Raw genomic sequence first — 21,650 nt, forward strand, 5'->3', positions numbered from 1 at the left:
TTGCTAAATGCTCTATATATCTGGAGATGTAACAGTACATATTAATCACATCAGAAGAAAGCAGAATGAAAAGACAAAAAGCCATTGAATTTAAAACTTCAAGCTGTTTTAACTTGGGAATATAAGATGTACAGGTGAAAATGTTTACTCTTCTTTTTACCATTAAATAAACAAATAAATAGTACATACATAAAGAAGTTAAGCTTTGGTTCAACTTTCTAAAGCTTAGATTTTTAATGCACACAGTTTTCTTTTCTGAAAGCGAATCCACCAAGCATACTGGGAAAGAAGGAAATTGTTCTTTTTCCTTTTTCAATTAATGTAAATACTCTGAAGCATTTACTGTTTTATTGGAAAATGGAAATGGACTGCCTTCAAGTCAATTCCGACTTATGGCAACCCTATGAATAGGGTTTTCATGGTAAGTGGTATTCAGCGGGGGTTTACCATTGCCTTCCTCTGAGGCTGAGAGGCACTGACTGGCCCAAGGTCACCCAGTGAGCTTCATGGCTGTGTGGGGATTTGAACCCTGGTCTCCCAGGTCGTAATCCAGCACTCTAACCACTACACCACACTGGCTCTCACTGTTTTATTAGTAAACTGCTATTGAATCATCTGAGTTACTTACCCCTGTTTTATCGCATAGTTGTAAAGTATGGAAGGACCCCACAGCAAATAACTCCCCATCCATAGCCCAAGCAATAGAAGTGATAGGATACTCGTGTGACTGTGAGCTATACAATTGACGTCCATAGCTATCCCACACCTATAAAAACCAACACAAAATTATCTCTAAAGAGAATTGTAAATATCCTCATATTTCAAAGGCATCTTATCTGTTTTCCAAGTATGAATTATGTTTCAGAAATACAAAAAATTGTTGTATATTATTCAAAGTGGGAGCAACCTCTAGTTATGGTCCTTTCTCCAGTCCCACTCTCCACATCCACTCCCCAAGAGGAGAAGCTGGTGTGACCTTGCGCCCTTTGTTCCACTCATTGCAATGGTGTAAGATTAGTGAATAATGGAGTAACAAGGATGGGGGAGAAGAGTTCCTCCATCTTCTCACATCCATAACTGAACTCACTGGCATGGGAAAAGCTAAGGATAGTACCAGATCTGCATAAGTGTTTCATGCTTCTGTGTTGGAACTGCTTTTTAATATGTTTTTAAATCTTTTTTTTAAAAAAAAAATGATTTTTTTTTTACCTTTTTTAAGATGTCTTCAAAGCTTTCAAAAAATGTTAAGGTTGTTTTGTTTTAATGTATTTTAAAGTCTGTTTTTATGATGTTTTAAAGGGTTTTTAGTGCTTTTGTTAGGCACCCTGGGCTCCTGCTGGGAGGAAGGGCGGGAAATAAATAAATAAATAAATAAATAAATAAATAAATATATGTTGCTTATCATTTGTAATTGGTACACCACTTTGATATTCTGAAGTTCATTCCTGAGCTCCTTCTGGGAGGAAGGGAAGGATATAAATTTAGTAAACAAACAAATAAAATACCTTCAAATGATCACCTTGCCCCACACATTATTAGACCAAGTGCACAAGCTTTTGCTTCTTTGAACGAGATCTTTGGAAGACTATGTGGGCAAAAGTAAGGGGTCCGATTTGGCTTTCCCAGTATGGGCAGACTAAGGACATTATGGGGTGTATCTAACTAAATTCTACTCAGAGTAGACCTTCTGAAATTAACAGACCCAAGTTAGTCATATCCATTAATTTCAGTGAGTATAACTAACATTGAATACAACCCTATGAAGCATTTTTCATTTTGATTAAAAAGATCCAATCACCCTAATACTTCTCATCATAGAGTGTACAATAATCAGAACAACATTATAGAAGTAACATACAGAACAACAAAATAATTGAAGTAACAGTCATAGGAGTTGCAAAAGAGCTCAAAATCAGTTTGTTTTAATATGGAAGGATAACTCAAATAAGCCAACTCACTGAAAACTACAGGTTCCTCTGACCATGTAAACAAGGGTAAGTTAACATTGCTGCAGCTTCAGTTCCATGATTATTTAAGTAGAAAGCTAACTGAAATATCCATTAAAAAAAACCTTTTGAAATCCACATTCAAAACCTTAGAGCATTTAAATTAAGTTTTTATTTACCGATATATTTAGTTGTTTTTTATAATGCAATTACTCTTACCAAATGAATTTTGTTTTAGTACACTAATATAGAAAGGTATAAGAAGTACTTTAAAAGTATTTAGCCATAAATAAGGCTTGTTGCTATAGTCTGACGAATAAAAGACCCAGTGCCTGCAGGAAGAGGAGAACATCGTCGCCCAGGGAAGGAGAGCCTGCTGCTGCTGCTGCTGTTGGATCACCACCTCCACCACCCTTCCCAGTGGGACTTCTGCCTGGCAGATGTGCATCTTGCAGGACCAGGCCCGAGGTACCCAGCCAGCTGTGACTGATTTCCACCACCTGTCCCTCTTTGGAGGGATACATAAGCCGGCTGGCTGAGGTGGCCTGGGAGACCCAGTGCCTGCAGGAAGAGGAGAACATCCCCCCTGTGGGACTTTTGTGTGTGTGTGTGTGCTGGTTGTGGCTCATCCTTTTTTTTTCCCTTTCTTTTTTCTTTTGGGGGGTTGTTTTAAGGTTGGGTGCCTGCCTGAGTGGTGGAAGCCTACATCGGGGCGTGTGTCAATCACAGGGGAGTGATGGGGGAAGGGTGGGAGGCCAATGTATACCGAGGCTGGGCGGCGGATGCTGGTGGAAAGCTAGGGGCAGGTCATGTCAGGTAAGAGGAACTAGGGAGAGATGCATAATATCTGTCCCATGTTCCGGGCCTGTCCAGAGCCAACAGACAGCTGGGGGATGCTTGACTCCATACTCTGGCCTTCGACTGCTGCTGTGCAATGCCAGGTCTGTTGCCCAAAAAACATCCCTCATCCATGATATGATATTGGATGAGGGCGCGGACCTGGCATGTATTACGGAAACCTGGCTGGATGAGGCTGCTGCTCCTATCCTTGCGGCCATGTGTCCAGCTGGGTTCTCGTATGCACAGCAGCCGAGGGTCGGTAGTCGGGGAGGGGGAGTGGCGTTTATTTACCGAAGGTCCCTGGTTCTCACCAGACCTCCTCTCTGTGAGACCAAGGTGGCAGACTGCATGTACTGGAGGTTGGGCCCAAAGGGCAGTCTAGGGATTCTGCTTGTGTACCGTCCACCCCGCTGCACGACGGACTCGCTGGCCGAGGTGCTGGAAGTGGTCTCGGCTGTGCGTGTACAGTCCCCAAACCTGCTGGTATTGGGGGACTTCAATGTACATTCAGAGGCCATCCTTACTGGGGCGCCTCAGGACTTCATGGAAACCATGGCTTCCTGGGAGCTGCACCTTATTACAATGGGGCCCACCCATGTAGCCGGTCATGCACTAGACCTTGTGTTTGTCTCAGAAGAGGAGCGGAGTGATCTGAAAATTGGGGGTACATCCATCACCCCCTTGTCATGGTCAGACCACTACTTGGTGAGGATGGACTTTTCGGTGCCACAAACCCTCCGTGGGGGTGGACCTATTAAGATGGTCCGCCCCAGGCGTCTGATGGATCCTGATGGATTCCTGAATGCGCTTGGGGACTCTCTGGAGCATGCACACAGCCACTCGGCTGAGACCCTGGTGGAGGGGTGGAATGCCGCAATCGCCGGGGCATTAGACCGGGTGGCTCCGAAATGCCCTCTCCCCCTGAATAGAGCTCAGACGGCACCGTGGTTCACCCCACGGCTGCGAATTCTGAGGCGGGAGGTGAGACGGCTAGAGCACCGGTGGCGGAAATCTCGCTCTGACGACGATCGGACACATGTTAGAGTGGCTGCGGCAGCCTATCATGTGGCAATAAGGGCAGCAAAAAAAGATTTTTATGCTGCCTCTATTGCATCTGCAGAGTGCTGTCCCAGGAGACTGTTCCAAGTGGTCTGGAGCCTGGTCGGTCCAGTTGCTCCGGAACCAATGGAACATGCTAAGGCCTCCTGTGACGAGTTTGCTAAACACTTTGCAGTGAAAATAGATCATATTAAGAGTGCTATTCCGCGCGCTGTGGACACAGTGAGCGAGCTAGAGGTGACCAGTGGTGCTCTGGTGGTGTGGGATCGGTTCCAGCTTCTTCCATCTGATGAAGTGGACAAGGTGCTTTCAACCTTAAAGACAACCACTTGCTTACTCAATCCTTGCCCATCGTGGCTCATTATGAGCTGCAAAGATAGACTGGGTGAGGGGAACAAGATGGTGGTAAATACATCTCTCGAAGAGGGAGTAATGCCATCAGGGCTCAAGGAGGCAGTAATAAAACCAATCTTAAAGAAGCCCTCCTTGGATCCCCAAGATCTGAACAACTTTCGCCCAGTCTCAAATTTGCCATTCTTAGGCAAGGCGGTTGAGTGGGTGGTGGCAAAGCAGTTGCAAGTGCACTTGGAGGAAGCGGATTATCTGGATCCATTTCAATCGGGCTTCAGGCCTGGACATGGAACTGAAACAGCCTTGGTCGCCTTGGTAGATGATATGAGGAGGGCGTGGGATAGGGGCGAATGCACCTTCCTTGTCCTCCTTGATCTCTCAGCGGCTTTCGATACCGTTGACCACGTTATCCTCCTGGACCGCCTGAAGAGGTTAGGCATGGGGGGCACTGTATTGCAGTGGTTCCATTCCTTCCTCTCTGGTAGGTACCAAAGAGTGGCATTGGAGGATGAGGTCTCGGATCCTTGGCCTCTCACTTGTGGGGTGCCACAGGGTTCCATCCTCTCCCCGATGCTGTTCAACATCTATATAAAGCCACTGGGGGCAATCATCAGGAGATTTGGGCTGCAATGTCATCAGTATGCGGATGACATGCAGCTCTATCTCTCATTTAAATCTTCACCGAGGTTGGCTGTAGAAACCCTGTCCAAGTGCCTGGAGTCGGTGAGTGGCTGGATGGGAAGGAATAAGCTGAAGCTGAACCCTGACAAAACCGAGGTACTGTTTGTGGGAGACGAGGGAAGGCTGGGGGATGTGGACCTGGTGCTCAATGGGGTACGATTGCCCCTGAAAGACCAGGTCCGCAGCCTGGGGGTCATTCTTGTCTCCCAGCTGTCCATGGAGGCTCAAGTCTCGGCTGTGAGCTGGGCGGCGCTGTATCAACTCCATCTGATACGGAGGCTGCGCCCCACCTTCCCAACCATCTGCTCCCACTGGTGGTACATGCCCTGGTCACCTCTCGCCTAGACTACTGTAATGCGCTCTACGTGGGGTTACCCTTGAAAACGGTCCGGAAGCTGCAACTGGTACAGAATGCGGCGGCTCGTCTGATTAAAGGCAGACGGCGGCAAGATCACATCACTCCAGTGCTGAAGGAGTTGCACTGGCTACCGGTTGTTTACCGGGCCCAATTCAAGGTGTTGGTTTTGACCTTTAAAACCCTATACGGTTTTAGCCCAGTCTATCTGAAGGAGCGCCTCCAGCATCGTCAGGGATGCCGCTCAACAAGATCAGCCTCAGAAGACCTTCTCTCGATCCCACCGGTTAAAACAGCTAGACTGGTGAGGACTAGAGAGAGGGCTTTTTCAATAGTGGCCCCCACCCTGTGGAACTCTCTCCCAAATGATCTCCACCATGCCCCTTCTATGATGAGCTTCCGCTGGGCCTTGAAGACCTGGCTCTTCAGGCAGGCTTTTGAGATGGGTTAGGTTTTTACTGTTATGGTTTTAAATTTTAACGTTTTAATGTATTGTTTTTTATCTTGTACGTCGCCCAGAGTGGCTGGACAACCAGCCAGATGGGCGACTAATAAATTTAATAAATAAATAAATAAATAAACATTTCAAGGAATGTGTACTATATAATGAGCTTCTTTTATTTAACTGAAAATTTTTCTGCAGACATTGTTCAAATAATAAAGAGAGTCGAGTCAACATGGCTGTTTCTGCCCGGGCTTCCTAGAGCACCGTGGATGCCTGCATCCTCAAACAGGACACTGGCGGAGCAATCCCGAAATCATGTGAAGCCAGTGGGAGAGAGGGCTGGCGGAGGAGGAGCTGGCAGGAAGTTTGGCAGCATCCACTCCCTGTTCAGGAGCTGGCTCAGTCAGGAGTTATGCGTGGGGGCCAGAAAAGCAAAAGTCCGCTCCCACGAATACTGCTACCAGGGGGTAAGCACTCCCTATTGAGTGCCATTGAAATTATTTTCAGTCGTCATGGAGAAGGATCTCTCCTTCAGGTCTTTCCCCTCAAGATCCATTCCTTTGGACTTCTCCTGTGCCCATCCTTCTTCTCACCCACATTTATTTATTTATGTATTGCCGATTGTAAATTGTATTGTTTTTATTGATGTATTTTTATATTTGTGTTTTTTTGTAAACTGCCTTGAGGGCCTTTTGGCCAAAAGGCGGGGTAGAAATAAACAACAACAACAATTACCTTGTATTTGCAGTCTTCACCAGCTGATAGAATAAGATCATTGATAGAGTTCCAATCAACCTTTAGAATAATTCCATCGTGGGCTTTCCACTGGAGAAGAAAAATATAACTGAAATATATTTTAAAACAAAGCAAGCAGGAGGATTTTATTGTTTGTATATTACAAACAGCTATAATGGCAAGATTATACTTTGTACATAACAATTGCCCAACAACACTAAATATTAACAAGTTGCAGTTTTAGATTGTCGATCCATTTCCACCATATTGGAAAAAAACCCAGCATATCTGACAAGTTGTTTAAAAAACAAAGCTTTAAAAGGGTCATGTCATTAGAGGACAGCTATGATTAAATCTGTTAATTATATATACAGTTAACTTCTATATTTATACATAACATTTGCAACAGAGCTCTCTCCAAGTTGAGTTGTACAATTAAGTTGTACAATCCATATATAAACATTTGGTTAGATAAAAGTTGATAAATGTACACCTATTGTGTACTTTTGTCAATTTTAAAGAATTAAAATGGCATAAATTATGCAATGTAAGATGAATAGTTACTTAAACCATACAAGCAGCTCTACATCAGCTTAGGCTGGTGGCCCAACTACAACCTTATCTAGACAGGGATAACTTGGCTACAGTAATCTATGCTCTGGTAACCTCAAGATTGGACTAATGCAATGTGCTTTACAGCTGCTTTTGAAAAAGGTTCACAAGCTTCAATTAGTGCAGAATGCGGCTGCCTGACTGTTAACAGGCTCAAGGCAAAGAGGTCACAGAACACCAATTCTTGCACAACTACACTGGCTGCCTGTATGCTTCCAAGCCCAATTCAAAGTGCTGGCTTTAACCTCTAAAGCTCTTTATGGCTCAGGACCCCAAAATCTTGTGGAATGCCTCTCCTGATATGAACATATCCATATCCTTAGATTTTTTTCTGAGGCCCATTTCCAGGTCCTCTCTCTGAGGGGAGCTTGGAGGTTGGTGACTAGAGAGGGGACCTTTTCAGTTGTGGCTCCTTGTCTGTGGAATGTTCTTCCCAGCGAGATCTACCTGGTGCCTTTGTTGACATCTTTTCAGTGCTTTTACTTTTCAGGTAAAGACTTATCTTTTTTCACAGGCTTTTGATAGATTAAGGCTGCAATCCAATGAACACTTACCTGGGAGTAAGTCCCATTGAACCCAATGGAACTTACTTCTGAGTAGACATGTATTGGATCACAGCCTGTTTTGTTACTAGTGTGCTGCCACAGCTTCCTGGGGCTGTTACGGGGTTGTTTTGTTCCATTTTTATAGTATAATAAATATATATTCATACTTTAAACATGTTGTAAGTTGTTTGGAGATCTTTGGGTAACAAGCAACTGACAAGTCTAATTATAATAATCACAGATTTGTGAACCCTTTTCTCTTCCCATGTTTAGCAATATCTGCACTCTTTGATGCCAGTCCTATTAAGACACTGGCTGGTGCACACATAATATTCATGATTCCTTAAGTGTACTTAAACAATTGTGGCTGCAAGATTTTGTCCTCCTTCTGCCCAGTCCTTCCCTACTGGAATGCAAATCTCTCCTTCCTCACCCTCTTTAATCATGGTTAAGCATTATATCAACACCACCCTCAACCACAGTTTCAAATTCTGGTTAAGTCTGGTTAGCCTTAATTATAGTTAGCTTTAATTACAGTTAACTTTGGTTAAAATGAATGAGTGTGCAATCTCTATTAAGCAATCAAGAGTGTTATGTGTATATTAGCTCCAAAATACACATCTAACTCTAAACAGTTGCATTATCTTTTTAAGAAATACAATTAGAATCACAGCATCACATTAAGAGAATACCTGTTCATTTCACAGGATAATAACTGCCTTGATCTAGTTGCTCTAGTGTGCGTAGTGGGGCTCTCTTCAACACATAGTGCATAAGAAGGTACTTCTCTATGCCAGCACTGGTTGGTTAGTGATGTGAATGACAATGCTCCTACCAAAATTGAGCTTCTGATGCACACTGGAGTCGCCTCCACCCCCAGCAGAGATATAAATCAGAGCTATTATATAAATATCCAGCAACAGCACGAAAGGATATATATTTCACATTAATGGTACCTGCAGTACTTTAGCATTTGGTTGAAGTGGTTTGATAATCAACTGCTTCCCTGATGTGTAAAGAATCTTTTCGGAATCTGGGCCCCATGCTACTGAATATATTGGTGTTCCTGTAGAAAAGGCAGAGAAAGGGAGAGATAAAAGAAAAAAGCGGGGATATATTAGTAAGAAATCCTATTACCTTGCAGAGTAAGGTGTAGTCTTTTCTAACAGTGGTCTGTTTTAAAAGGACAAATTTACACTCTTAAAAATGGATGCAAGGAGCAGCAAAGATCAGCTACTGTGGCACACAGCTGTTGTTGTACACTTACAAAACACTACCTAGGAGGGGCAGGCCCATGGGCACCAGTTAGATGCATTTCTTGTGGCCAAAAGGCAATTAGAGGTTAGGAGGCCAATTTAGTTATGGTGATGCATGCTACTGATTGTACAGCAGCTAAAGCAACATTTCAGGTTCCAGCTATAAGTGTCAAACACAAAAAATTGTTTCCCTCTCTAGAATCTGCTAATTTAAATTTCTTAGTAGCCCTTAATACTTGTTTTTCACATATTGCACTAAAAACAATATTACCAGATACACAAATTGAGCCTTGTCAGACTTCCGTGTTATATACATGAGTTAAAACCTGCTTTTGTCGTCATCCTGTCAATATCGACACTGAAAGTTAAATCAATACTCAAAATACCACTCGTGAGATTTTAAGGACATAATTTGTACGTTACCTTAATAATATGATACTTTTAAACCTAAAACAAATGCTTAATCTCTGCAGCATTGCTGGCATGATGCTGCCGCTTCTACGTTTAAATGGCAGGAGTTAATTCCCTGCTAAGTAGAAACTTTGTCTTGATGGGTAGGACGAAGAAGCAGATCAGAGCGTGCCATGCCATGGTGAAACAACTTAGTTCAGAAAAATAGCCAAGGCAAGAACAAAGACAAACAGGAAGAGATCAGAATATATTGTGTTAAAGGAACATGCTCTTCAAGGACAATCAATAGTAGGTATACAGCACTAGAGTCAAAAGAAAAATTAAATTATGAATTTGCAGAAAAGGTTGAGAGAGACAGCAGCAGAAGAAAATACATTTAATAAATGAAGGAAACTGGCAACCGTCAGAAGGAAAGGCTGCATGCTGACACTTCTAAGGGACTTCTTCCTACTCTAGTGTCCTGCAGCGCTCTGTCTGGAGTTTGCTTAGACTCTGCAGGTTGGCATTTCATCTACAGTATCAGGTCTTCAGGCTGTAGTAATGTTAGTGCCATCCTTATCAGATAACTGCAATAAAGTGGACTCCTAAGGCACAAGCCAAGATACAAGAAATGGTCTGTTGCATGGATCAAGCACTGACCAAATTCAATGCTGGTCAGACCTCAGGGTGGTATATAAGTCCAGTCTCTGCTTGATATAAGCAAAAGTCCCAGTTTCAGGACCCAATGTGACCTGACAGACACAGAACTATGAATACATAGCACTATTATCCCAAAGCCCTTATAATCCCATCCTTGTCTAGTTTTAGGACTCTAACACAACTATATTTTATAGAATAACGTCAAGCTTTTTCAGTATTAACATTTTTAGGGAATCTCTCATTGCTGTATCACAACTAGTAAAGCTATATAACAGCAACACTCTAGTAGAAGACTACTCTGAAAACCATGATTTAAATACCAGCCAATGGGTTTTGAAGATTAGGAGAGGCACTGTGGGGTTGTTGCCTCTAAGACAGACAGGAAAAGATAAAAAATAGAGGCTGATTATATGAGTTAACATAGCTGCATTCCACATGCTTAGAAGGTCTGTTCTTGACATATATTAGCTATCGATACAACTTGGGATTAAAAAGTCTGTTGGTACGCCTACGTCTGATTAAACTAATTAAATTATTTCATTAAAAATACATCAGCAAAAGTGGGGAATAATCCTTTTGATGAAATGAAGTTTTAATGTGCAGATGTTACCCATGAAACTTTATTTCCTTTCACATGCATTAAAAACAGACACTACAAATCTCTATCTGGCATATTGTTCAATACTGCGAGACTCTCCTGGTGAAAAGTAAAAGATACTAGATAGAATGTGTCTTATCTGCATTCCTACAGTACCATCTGCATTGCTTGAGCATTGCATGTATATTTACAGATACATAGGATTTTATAACAATGGAGATTGCAAATATCATGACTACCCAATCAATAAATTATTAAGACACCAAAAATATTAGGCTATTGTAGCTTATTTTTTATTGGCAAAAGTGCTTAGTTGTTATGGCTGGTTCCCTTACATTCATCTTTAAACAGTATTTTCTGTATGAGGCCCCAGTATGTCAATCAATGAAAGTTTGAGAATTTAAATGTACAACCTCCTTTTATCCTGCCTTCTCGCCCTTTCTTAACTGCCTACTTTCTGGCTGCCTTGTCCTGCCCACATGCTCCTTCTGCCGCTACAGCAGCCTTCTTTCAACTACTAGACAGATCACTGTGGAGCTTACCCAATCTCCTTTGTTCAAGTCCTGTAATGTATGTTACCCCTGTCATGCCCTTTCCAGTCTGCAGAACAGCCCTGTGTTTTTGTTCTTCAGGTTGGAAAGAGCTGTGAGGGGATAAGTTAAAACACAGTAGAAAGGGAGAGTCATAGTCAAATCTTTTCAGGATATTTGGAGGTTCTTTAAAATCACTGTAATAGAAGCTTGTATAGTATATATATCACGGATTATAAAAGGAACAAACAAGTCCAAGACAATGTAAGCTTGGTTGCCAGAGTATAAGGAATCTAAGGGCAAGAAAGCTTTCTTTTAAAAAGTGGGAGTCTGGTCTAAATATTTTTTAAAAAGAAAAACCAACACAAATTCTAGCAAAAACAGAAGTAGTAAGTTGACAATATGGCAACTAGCCTACCTACTATGCTTAAGAGGGAAAAAACACGCTCAGTTTTTCTAAAACTTCACTTCCTGGTTACCTAGGGCAACTGTAAATTATCACAGGCTGTCCTGCCCAGAGAAGAATTCATACTGAGGTGAGGTGATGTCTTTTTCTCTTTTTATTAGAGTTATGGTTACATCCAAAGCGGTGCGCTTCATATACCTGTCTACTCTGACTCACCACTTTCCCTAACTAAGCAGTCTCTACAGCGTTTGGGGAGAGTTGACTCAGCACTTGTGCCTTGGAAGACACAGGCTTAAATAGGAAAGGTTTTCACATGTAAGCGGTGGCTCTGCCTGAGTTGCACCCTTTAGAAGTCTCTCTTCTCACGCCTCCTCACGCGGGGTGAGTCTCAGACAACCCATCTGACAGCAGGGCTTCGCTAGGTGACAGCGCGGCCTCTGGGAGCGGGATGCTGATTGGCTGGGAAGCATTGGAGGTGTCTGGTGGGGATTCCTGCACGGGAATAGATGGCGCAATCGGAGAGTCACTTCCCAACTGATCAGGCAGTTGGACTCGCAGGCGAGGCAGGAGCTGCCTCGGTGGAAGTGCCGGGCATGGGAGTTTGAGGGCTGCCAGAACCCTCCCTGCTCATCTCCCTTCCTCCAGCTCCTCAAGGATCCTTGTCCTCATGTGTCTCCCTTCCCTGATCTAACTCTCCCTTCGACTGGGGCACACACAGGCATCAAGCAAGTGGTTTTTTTTTATAAGCCTGAGTTAATCCCTGCAGATATGATCCAGTCAACAAGAAGCACCATGAAGGATGACTGGAATAATGCGAGCACAAATGTAATACTCCCATTGAATTTTATGTGTTCAAAGTGCTTCAGGTTTTGATGGATCATGCTCTAATATAGTAATATTGCAATCATAGTAGAATCCTGTTGTACTTGTAGGGTTTTTCTTTGTCTCTCTTCTTTGGCCTTTTGAATATTTGAAAGGGTATCTTAATATTGTACTATTAATACTATTACGCACTATATTTTTTCATAGTAACATTAATAAGTAATTAGAAAACTATTTTTGAAATTAAAATACTTCCAAATATATTCACTAATTTCTGCTGAAAGTTATATTTTTATAGCGCATTTCAAAAACACACAAATACCTAAAATGTTAAGTATCAGGTAATGGCCCTGCAAGGTATAAGTCATGAACATATTATTGTGTTGATAGAAAACTAAATGTCAACAGGTACATTTAGTTGGTTCATCTTGTTTTTTATATAGCAAATGTGAAAAACATTGTATCTGTGATAGAAACTTCCTTCAAACAGTTGAAATCTCTCTCTTTGTCTTTTACTTTTGTGGTTGGAGATCCCTTTCACAGGCTAAGAGATGATTTGATTGAGAGGAAAAGAGATAAAGGCCTGACATTTCACCCAACCCAGCTGTATGTGACTTCTTAATGTCAAGAGGTTGTAAGATCTCAATGCACAAAAGCAAAGAATAATTGTGTGGCTTCACTGAAATGGAAAATGAGCACAAAATACTGCAAAGTTGTTTACTGCAAAGTACTGAAATGTACATTATTTTTCTTTTTAACAAAATTTATATACCACTTGATTATAAAAAACCTCTGAGCAGTTTACAAGAAACATTAAAATTATCAAAACAGTTAAAGACAATTTAAAAGTTTTTAAAAACAATAAAAATAGCAGTAGACTACAAAGAAATGAAAACACATCAACCCATAGAATTAAAATATATTAGCTGCAAGTCACAATGAAATATCCCCAACTGTGTTTTATTTATTTTGTTTATTTATTAAAGAATTTTTAAACTGCCTTTCAGAACACACTGGCCTCATAAGTTGTTGGTGTACAAAAATTCATTAATATACAATACATAAAAATCAAAGATTAAAACTACACTACATCTCTTTTACAAAGAGCAGCAACAATTGAAACAAAGCAGTTAAGTGCAGCTCAAAATAAGAACATTTAAAGAGCTTTCTTAAACACTGTACTCTCGATATAGCTTTTTGTTTCAGAAAGGTGTGCCTTGATGTGTCAGAATGTGGATGAGAATGCACATCCCAGTGAAAGTATTGCACTCTAAGATATGTATTTTGATGCATAATTTGATGCACATCTGATTTGTGGGTATGGTTCTTAATCTAGCAAGTCGTTCATGCACAAGAGCCTTGTTAATAGGCTCATCTGTTAAGAGGAATATAATTTACCAGTAAAAGTTTCTTTCACATAAGAACATAAGAAGAGTCCTCCTGGATCAGGCCAAAAGCCCATCAAGTTCTCACAGAGGCCAGCCAGATGCCTATGAGAAGCCCACAAGCAGAACATTAATGCAACAGGACTCTTCCCACTTGTAATTCCCAGCAACTGAGGCATACTACCTCTGACAGTAGAAGCAGAACACAGCTGCCATGGCTAGTAGCCATTGATAGATAGCCTTATACTCCATGGATTTGTCTAAGACCCTCAAGGCCGGCGTAACATGGTAAGCAAGGTAAGCATGGCAGGAGGGCGCAATGCTTGAGGGGCGCCGGAGGTGCCTGGCCGCTCTGACTTCCTTTGCCCAACGTGCACAGCACGAGAGAGAAACTTCTCTGAAAGGGAGCGTGCCCGCAAGCGGGGGCCAAGCTGCCCCATTGGCTGCCACCTTCCCCGGCAGAACTGGGAGGGCTCCACTGGAGCTGGCCGCCCGGAACTCTCATGGCACCCAAAGGACACCCCCGCGGGGCTGCTCCTTTCATCTGCTGAGCCCCTGCCTTTGAACAAGCGCTCGAAGTGCGCTGGCAGCAGCTGCACGCCTCAAGGGGGTGATCGGAGAGGCAGCGCCAGCCCTCCCTCCGCCGGAGCCGGCTCTCCTTCTCCAGCGAGCGCTGTTGGCAAACGGGCAGGAAGGAACACACCATGGGCCAGGGGGAGAGTGCCGGCTTCTCGAGCAGGCAAGAAGACGCATGCTCCTGGCTCTCTACCCCAGAGGAAACTCCGGGGCACTTTACCTCGGGGAAACTACTTTGGAGTAAGAGTGAGAGGCAGCTCCGTGGTAGTTTGTTGTGCTCAGGGTTGTGAGCTCCGGGAGAAAACAACAGGCCCCCCACCCCAAGTCAGCCGCACTTTGTCTCTCTTTCTCTGCCTCCCCGGAGGGTTTCTCTGAGAGAGGTGGGTGATTTTTGCCTCTCAGTTGGAGAAATCCTGGCTTCTGCGCAGCATGACTACGAGGGTGTTGCTGAGCATGGACAGAGGGCCCCCGCCTCAGTAAAGAAGGGTGGTAACTATATTGAGATGAGATTAAAGAGGGATGGGTGGCTACAGCTCAGTGTGGGGCTGTCAGGTAGACATTCAGGAGGTGCGGCTTTACCCTGCCTGGCCATGCAGAGATGGGGAAGCCTGCTTCTGTTGGATTTCTGACAGCCCCACAGCTGTGAAGAGCGCAGGAGCCCTCCCACCAATCTGGTGCCCTCGTTCTGCGATCTTGCCCGCCACCGCAATGGTGGTGCCTGAGACCTCCCCCATGAATCTGCCACCTCTAAGCAGGGGCCCCTCTCCCCACTGGCTGGAATGGGGTGAGCCCCCCACAGCAGGTGGCTGCTTTGGGTTACCAACTTCCCTGGCTGGGCTATACTCTTCTGCCTTCTAAATTAGCCAGCTGAAATAGACAGAACACAACTATGGAAACACTCTTCCCGTCTTTCTCTCCTTGTTAGGATAATCTTTGTCTGCTAGATTTTCGTCTGTTAGAGCCAAAAAGCTGGCATCTCATCTTTGTGTGTGTGCCTGTTTGAGAGAGAAAAATCTTATAGGGGTGCAGACTTGGTAGTTGTAAAGTGTTGGGGGGACTCCTGTTAGAAAAAAAAATCTTTTTTAGAAGTCAGGCTATAAATGCATTAGAATAAATTGATAAAACCAATAAATTCACATGCACTCCCAGCAGCTTGGAAACTCAGCAGTTGGCATAGTTTCAATTGAAAAAATGAACAGAAAAAATTAAAGGTAAGGGCACTGATTTATAATTTGCAGGGGGGCGCCGAACACACCAGCACCGGCCCTGAAGACCCTTATAAAGCCATCCAAGTCCTTCACTACCTCTTGTGGAAGCAAATTCCAATGTTTAACCACGTGCTGTGTAAGAGGTTCCTCTTTTTGTCTGTTCTGAACAGCTTCACTGGGTTCTAGCATTAAGAGAGAGGGAGAAAAACTTCTCTCTATCCATTTTCTCCACACCATAGGTAATTTTTATACACTTCTATCATGTACCCCTTTACATATCTGTTTTTCTAAACTAAAAAAAACCCCAAATGTTGAAACCTTTCCTCATAGGGGAGTTGTGCCAGCCCCGTGACCATTTTGGTTGTCCTTTTCTGAACCTTTTCCACCTCAACAACATCTTCATGACATGTAGTGACCAGAATTATACACAATATTCCAAGTACAGTCACACCACAGATTTGTATAACGGCATTATGATACTGTCAGTTTTATTTTCAATCCTTTTCGTAATTATTCCTAACATCAAATTCACTTTTTCACAGCTGCTGTACATTGGGGCAACATTTTCATTAAATCAACCACTACAACCCCAAGATCTCTTTCTGGGTCAGTCACTGGCAGTTCAGATCTCATAAGCATGTATGGAAAGTTAGGATTGTTTTGGTCCCAATGTGCATCCCTTTACACTTGCTTACAATGAATCACATTTGTCATTCTAATGCCCATTCTTCCATATTGGAAACATCTTTCGGAGCTTCTTGCAATCCCTTTTTGTTCTTATAACCCCAAACAATTTGACAATTTGTCATCATCAGCAAACTTAGTCACCTCACTGCTCCCCCATTACTACATTTCCTCCTTTGGATGCCTCCTTGATTTCATTCATCTCAAGATTATCCTCGGCATATTGGTCAGTAAGACAATACTATATCTCTGCTACTAAATTCCTCTTAGGGCCTGGTATCATCGCCCAGATTCTGTGGAGGAGTCTGCCCCTTTGGAGATCTCTAGCATGTTGGACTCTGTGTTCTCTTTGATGTACAGCATGACACCACCTTGAGCATGCCCTTTCCTTTCTTCTTACAGAGTTTGTATCCAGAGATAATTGTGTCCAACTGGTTCTCACCATTCTATCAAGTTTCTGTTATGACCACTATATCTATGCTATCCTTTAAAACTAAGCACTTCAGCTTGCCCATCTTGGCTCACAGGCTTCTGGCAACACTATATTTTATTTTTAAAAATATTTGTATACCACAATTTTATAAAAAAAGCAAAGCAATTTGCAACAATTCTAATACAATAAAAACCCCACAAAAATTAAAACAGATCACCAGCTGACTATTATGGAAAATGTTATTCTTAATTGTCTGCATAAGCCTGGCAGCAAAGAAAAGTTTTCAGCAAATGTTTGAAAGTTAATATAGAAGGTGCCTGCTTAATCTTTATTGGGAGAACATTCCACAGGAGTGCGCCAATAACATTGATGGCTCGGTTTTGTGTTGAGATTTATGTAACTTTAAAGTTGACAATGACATTGAACTTGTTATTAATACCTTGGCACAGTCATTAACCAAAATGGAGACAATAGTCAAGAAATCAGAAGACGGCTAGGACTGGGTAGGGCAGCTGTGAGAGAACTAGAAAAGGTCCTCAAATGCAAAGATGTATCACTGAACACTAAAGGCAGGATCATTCATGGTATTCCCGATCTCTATGTATTGATGTGAAAGTTGGACAGTGAAAAAAGCTGATAAGAGAAAAATCAACTCATTTGAAATGTGTTGTTGAAGGAGAGCTTTGCGCATACCATGGACTGCAAAAAAGACAAATAATTGGGTGTTAGAACAAATTAAACCAGAACTATCACTAGAAGCCAAAATAATAAAACTGAAGTTATCATACTTTGGACACATCATGAGAAGACATGATTCACTAGAAAAGACAATTATGCTGGGAAAAACAAAAGGGAGTAGAAAAAGAGGAAGGCCAAACAAGAGATGGATTGATTCCATAAAGGAAGCCACAAACCTAAACTTACAAGATCTGAACAGGGTGGTTCATGACAGATGCTTTTGGAGGACACTGATTCATAGGGTCGCCATAAGTCGTAATCGACTTGAAGGCACATAACAACAACAACAACAAATAAGCCTCACCAACTTGGGAAACAACCAACTACACTCCTATAGATGATCTCAGTGATCGAGATGGAATATAATGGTTCACCTATACACAATGTCTCTCTCCAAATGTCTCTGACATGTATGTCTATGGTGCTTTGGCCCCTTTGAATTGCTACCACTTTCCCCTGCACTTCTATTCCTTACTTCTACACCTCTCCCATTTAGGCACTCAAACATTTTCTCACACATCCCTTAAGAACGATTTATCAGAATGGGATGCTCCTTAGCTCCTGGGTTTCCCCCCAGCAATCAATTTAAAAACAGCTCTGCTACCTTTTTTCTTTTAAGCACCAAGAGTCTGGCTTCTTCCTGGTTCAAAGTTCATCCCTTTTGTACAGGCAAGGTTTATCCCAAATGTACCCCAGTGAATAACTTTTGTACAGGCAACGTTTGTCCCAAAATGTACCCCAGTGTATAACAAATCCAACCCCCTCCTTCTGATACCAGAGTCTTATCCACACATCAAGACTCCTCAGTTCTGTCTATCTACCTGGCCCTGAGCCTGAAAGGAAAGGCCCCTTGGTTTTCCAAGGATCTTCATGAAATTAAGCAAGCTGGGAGACAGTTGGAGCATTAAGTTGCAGAAAACATGCAGCAAATACAGGTGAATACACTAAATCATGCCCACCAGATGAAAGTGATAAAGGTAAAAAGAACCTGCTTCTCTGCCTTCATTGCATCCTTAAGGGAACTGCCCAGAAGATCTCTTTTAATTGGTCAAGAAACTTGTGGAATCTGGCCCTGAAGGAATAGCTGATCACTCAGGACAGTACTGCAATAGTTTTGCAAAGCACTGTCAGGGCAAAGTTACTCATATTCATTTCAATCTTGACACCACCACTGATGCAGACCCAGAGAAGTGTCCAGAGACTCATCAAGTCATGAGATCAGTTTCAGCTGTTGTGGCCTGAGAATGTGTACAGGGTGCTTATAGAGGTTATGCCAACCATTTTTTCTTTCAGCTCTTGTCCATTCTTGATTTATAAGACTGAGCAGAGGAAATTGAATTATACAGCCACAAGAGTGGCTGTACACTATAGTCAGTATGGATTTTTTGCTTTCTGCAATTTTAAAATGAAAATACCCCCCATGCCATTTTGATCCTTCCCATAAGCTCATTTCAAAACAAAACCTTTCAAAACATATAGTCCTGAACTCAGAAACGCTTAACAACCCTCTCAATTTTCATGGCAATACACAAAATAGTCAGAAAGACTCGAGAGTTCAAAGTGTAAAAAGAGAGGAGAAAAACCAGACCCCTTTTGGACTTTTTTCTGTCAGAGTTCTCATAATCTGTTGAAATTAATTAAAAATCAGCCATGTTCACAGAGGACCTATTACTGACCTTGCCCCATACTCTGACCTTCATCTTCTGCAGTTTAAAAGTTTAAAAAATGCCTGGCTGATTTAATAAATTTTGGCTTAACTCAAATGATATTGGGCATGCTCAGTAAGAACCAACTGTCACGTGTTCTAAAAGCCAGACTCACGGCTCCTTCCCCCTTCCACTCCTTCTGCTGTACTCAATAAGCATGCAAATGATCAATCCATTCTCAGCAAACTTGCACAGGATCCCATTTCTTACCTCCCAGATTAAAAAGCAGGGGAATTCACTAGTAAGCAAAAAACCTTGCGGTTTAAGAATGTACCTCTAGCCAACAGGTATTTCTATCAAACTTTAAAAAGCAGGGAAATTGGGCAGCTATAGTGAATGCACCAGGGAAGCAGGAGACCTGACCTCCTCTCTGAGATATTGTATTGCCCTACAAATTTGTAAAAATGCCAACACAATTTGGTAACATGTGCCTTTGAGCATATGGGGAGCGGTGGCAACACATGCAAGTCAGCCCAAATAACAGAAACAAGACATGTGCTGTGATCTTGTTTCAGCAGGGAGGAAGCAGCAACAATATTAAAACTGTTGATATCTTCAGATAGTCACTTTAAATAGTTTGATTTACTTTGCAATTTTAGTGAAGTTTCCTATAGTAAACTATTCTCTTTTGCTTCTGTTTCTGTGAATATGTGAACTACAGCAACACTTTGCCACACTAAAAAAAAGCTCCAAAAACAAGGGGTGTCTCAGTTTGCACAAGATAAAACAGTGGAAGGTGAAATATATTCTAGCAAATTTCTAGGTGTGCTCTATGTTTTTAATTAACCATGACCACCTTTCCTTAAGTGGGGTAATTTAAGCATATCAGGCTGAAAACATGAATCTTGGGTAGGCTAAGTTTGTTTTTTCCAACAACTAGAGTCATTGCTTAAATAGCAACATATTATAATCAGTCTGATTTTACATCAAACTGCAGTTTCAGATTCAACTATTAATGCACCCAAAATAGAAATCGAGCATAACCTCCCGTTTAAAACAAAAAAGGTATCTTCACCATCATATGACATTGACCAATAAAAAGACTTTGAAATTAATAAAAATAAATTTGGCACAGATTTCTAGGATGAATAATGAGAGAAATACAATGTTCTAGGTTAGATTCTCTGTAGAAACAGTAGTAACACAGAAGAGAAGCAAAGTGAGAACACCAACAGACAAAAATTTAATTCTCCATCTTTGGAGATGGCAGGTGTTGCCACCACTCACCATATGCTTAGAGGCACGTTACCAAATTCTTCCAAGCTACACAGGAAGTGGATTGGACTGTGAAAGACCAACCCAAATTGTGTAGGCATTTTGACAAATTTGTAGGGCAGTACAATATGTTAGAGAGGAGGTCGGGTCTCCTGCTCCCCTGGTGCATTCACTACAGCTGCCCAATTTCCCTACTTTTTACAGTTTGATAGAAATATCTGTGGGCTATAGGTACGTTCTTAAACCGCAAGGGTTTTTTGCCTATTAGTGAATAGGTTCTGATTAGGGAGAGGCTAATGCCTTGCTACAGGAGGGGTGGTGGTTAAAGGCCCTCCTTGGATTCTTGATTATTAGACAACTACCACCATAATTGCAAACATTCCTTTCTTAGGCAAGATCATCATAAGGATAGTAGCGGGCCAGCTGCAGTCATGCCTTGGGAAGCAGATTATCTGGCCCCATTTCAATCTGGCTTCAAAGCAAAGCAAGGCCTTCCAAAGCAATCTGGCTGCAAAGCAAAGCAAAGCCTTCCAAAGCAATCTGGCTTCAAAGCAAAGGCTACCATGTTGCTTCTGCTCAACCTCTCAGCAGCTTTTCATATCATTGACCATGCCCCCACTGGGCTCCTTTGGGAGGAAGGGTGGGATATAAATTAAATTTTAAAAACTGTGTCTTCCTGAGGTGGCTCTTTGAGAGTTGAGAACTGGTGGTAATGTTGTTATTGAGGTTCCAATTGTAACTGCAGAGCCACTACTAGGTAATAGCACTGGGAGTCTACAGCTTGGGCCCATGGAATTTACATCTAAATTTTAAATCTGAAATGTGGTGTCTTCAATATGCAGATGACACCCAGATATATCTCTTCATTTCATCTGAATCAGGAGAATGTGCAAGTACTGGACCAGTGATGGGATAGATGAGGTTGAATCCTGACAACAAGAGATGCTGTGAGCCAGTGATTCAGTGTCCAAGAATTACGGGGGCTGCCTGTTATGGACAGAATAGCACTCCGGCTGAAGGAGCAGATGTGTAGCTTGGGGGTACTTATTGATCCTAAATTGTCACTGGAGGAGAAGTGGCCAGAGGCACTTTTGCCCAGTTATAGCTGATTCACCAGCAATGGCCATTTCTCGATCGGGATACCATGCCCTGAGTTATCCATGCTCTAATAACCTCCCATATAGACTATTGTTACACACTCTATATGAAGCCATTCCTAGACTAGGATACCCTGGCCTCAGTAACTTATGTTCTGGTAAGTTCCCAAACAGATTACTGTAATGAACTCTATGTGAGGTTATCCTTGCAGAAGGTCCAGAAGCTGCAACTGGTGCAGAACACTGCAGCTTAACTGCTGGCAGAAGCAGCAAGGAGAGATCACAAATCCCCAATCTTGAAAGTGGTGCACTGTCAGCTACAGAGCTACTAAGATCTTAAAACCTGAAATGACTTTGGACCCAAGTACCTAAGGGAG

General features: G+C 42.4%; 1 protein-coding gene across 6 annotated transcripts in view; it reads right to left on the reverse strand.

The window, feature by feature from the left end:
- Window positions 1-21,650, reverse strand: part of IFT80 (intraflagellar transport 80) — a 118,703-nt gene that overhangs the window by 67,347 nt on the left and 29,706 nt on the right. For 5 of the 6 annotated variants that reach the window (XM_061637199.1, XM_061637198.1, XM_061637201.1 and 2 more), the window contains 3 exons: window positions 8,526-8,635; window positions 6,413-6,502; window positions 629-766 (listed from right to left, as the gene is read on the reverse strand). In XM_061637199.1, coding sequence (XP_061493183.1) covers window positions 629-766; window positions 6,413-6,502; window positions 8,526-8,635 — 338 coding nt within the window. The remainder of the gene's footprint in view (window positions 1-628; window positions 767-6,412; window positions 6,503-8,525; window positions 8,636-21,650) is intronic. The other variant, XM_061637202.1, reaches the window with a different exon arrangement.

The sequence above is a fragment of the Rhineura floridana genome, chromosome 7, assembly GCF_030035675.1.
Source record: "Rhineura floridana isolate rRhiFlo1 chromosome 7, rRhiFlo1.hap2, whole genome shotgun sequence".
NCBI classification, from domain to species: domain Eukaryota; kingdom Metazoa; phylum Chordata; class Lepidosauria; order Squamata; family Rhineuridae; genus Rhineura; species Rhineura floridana.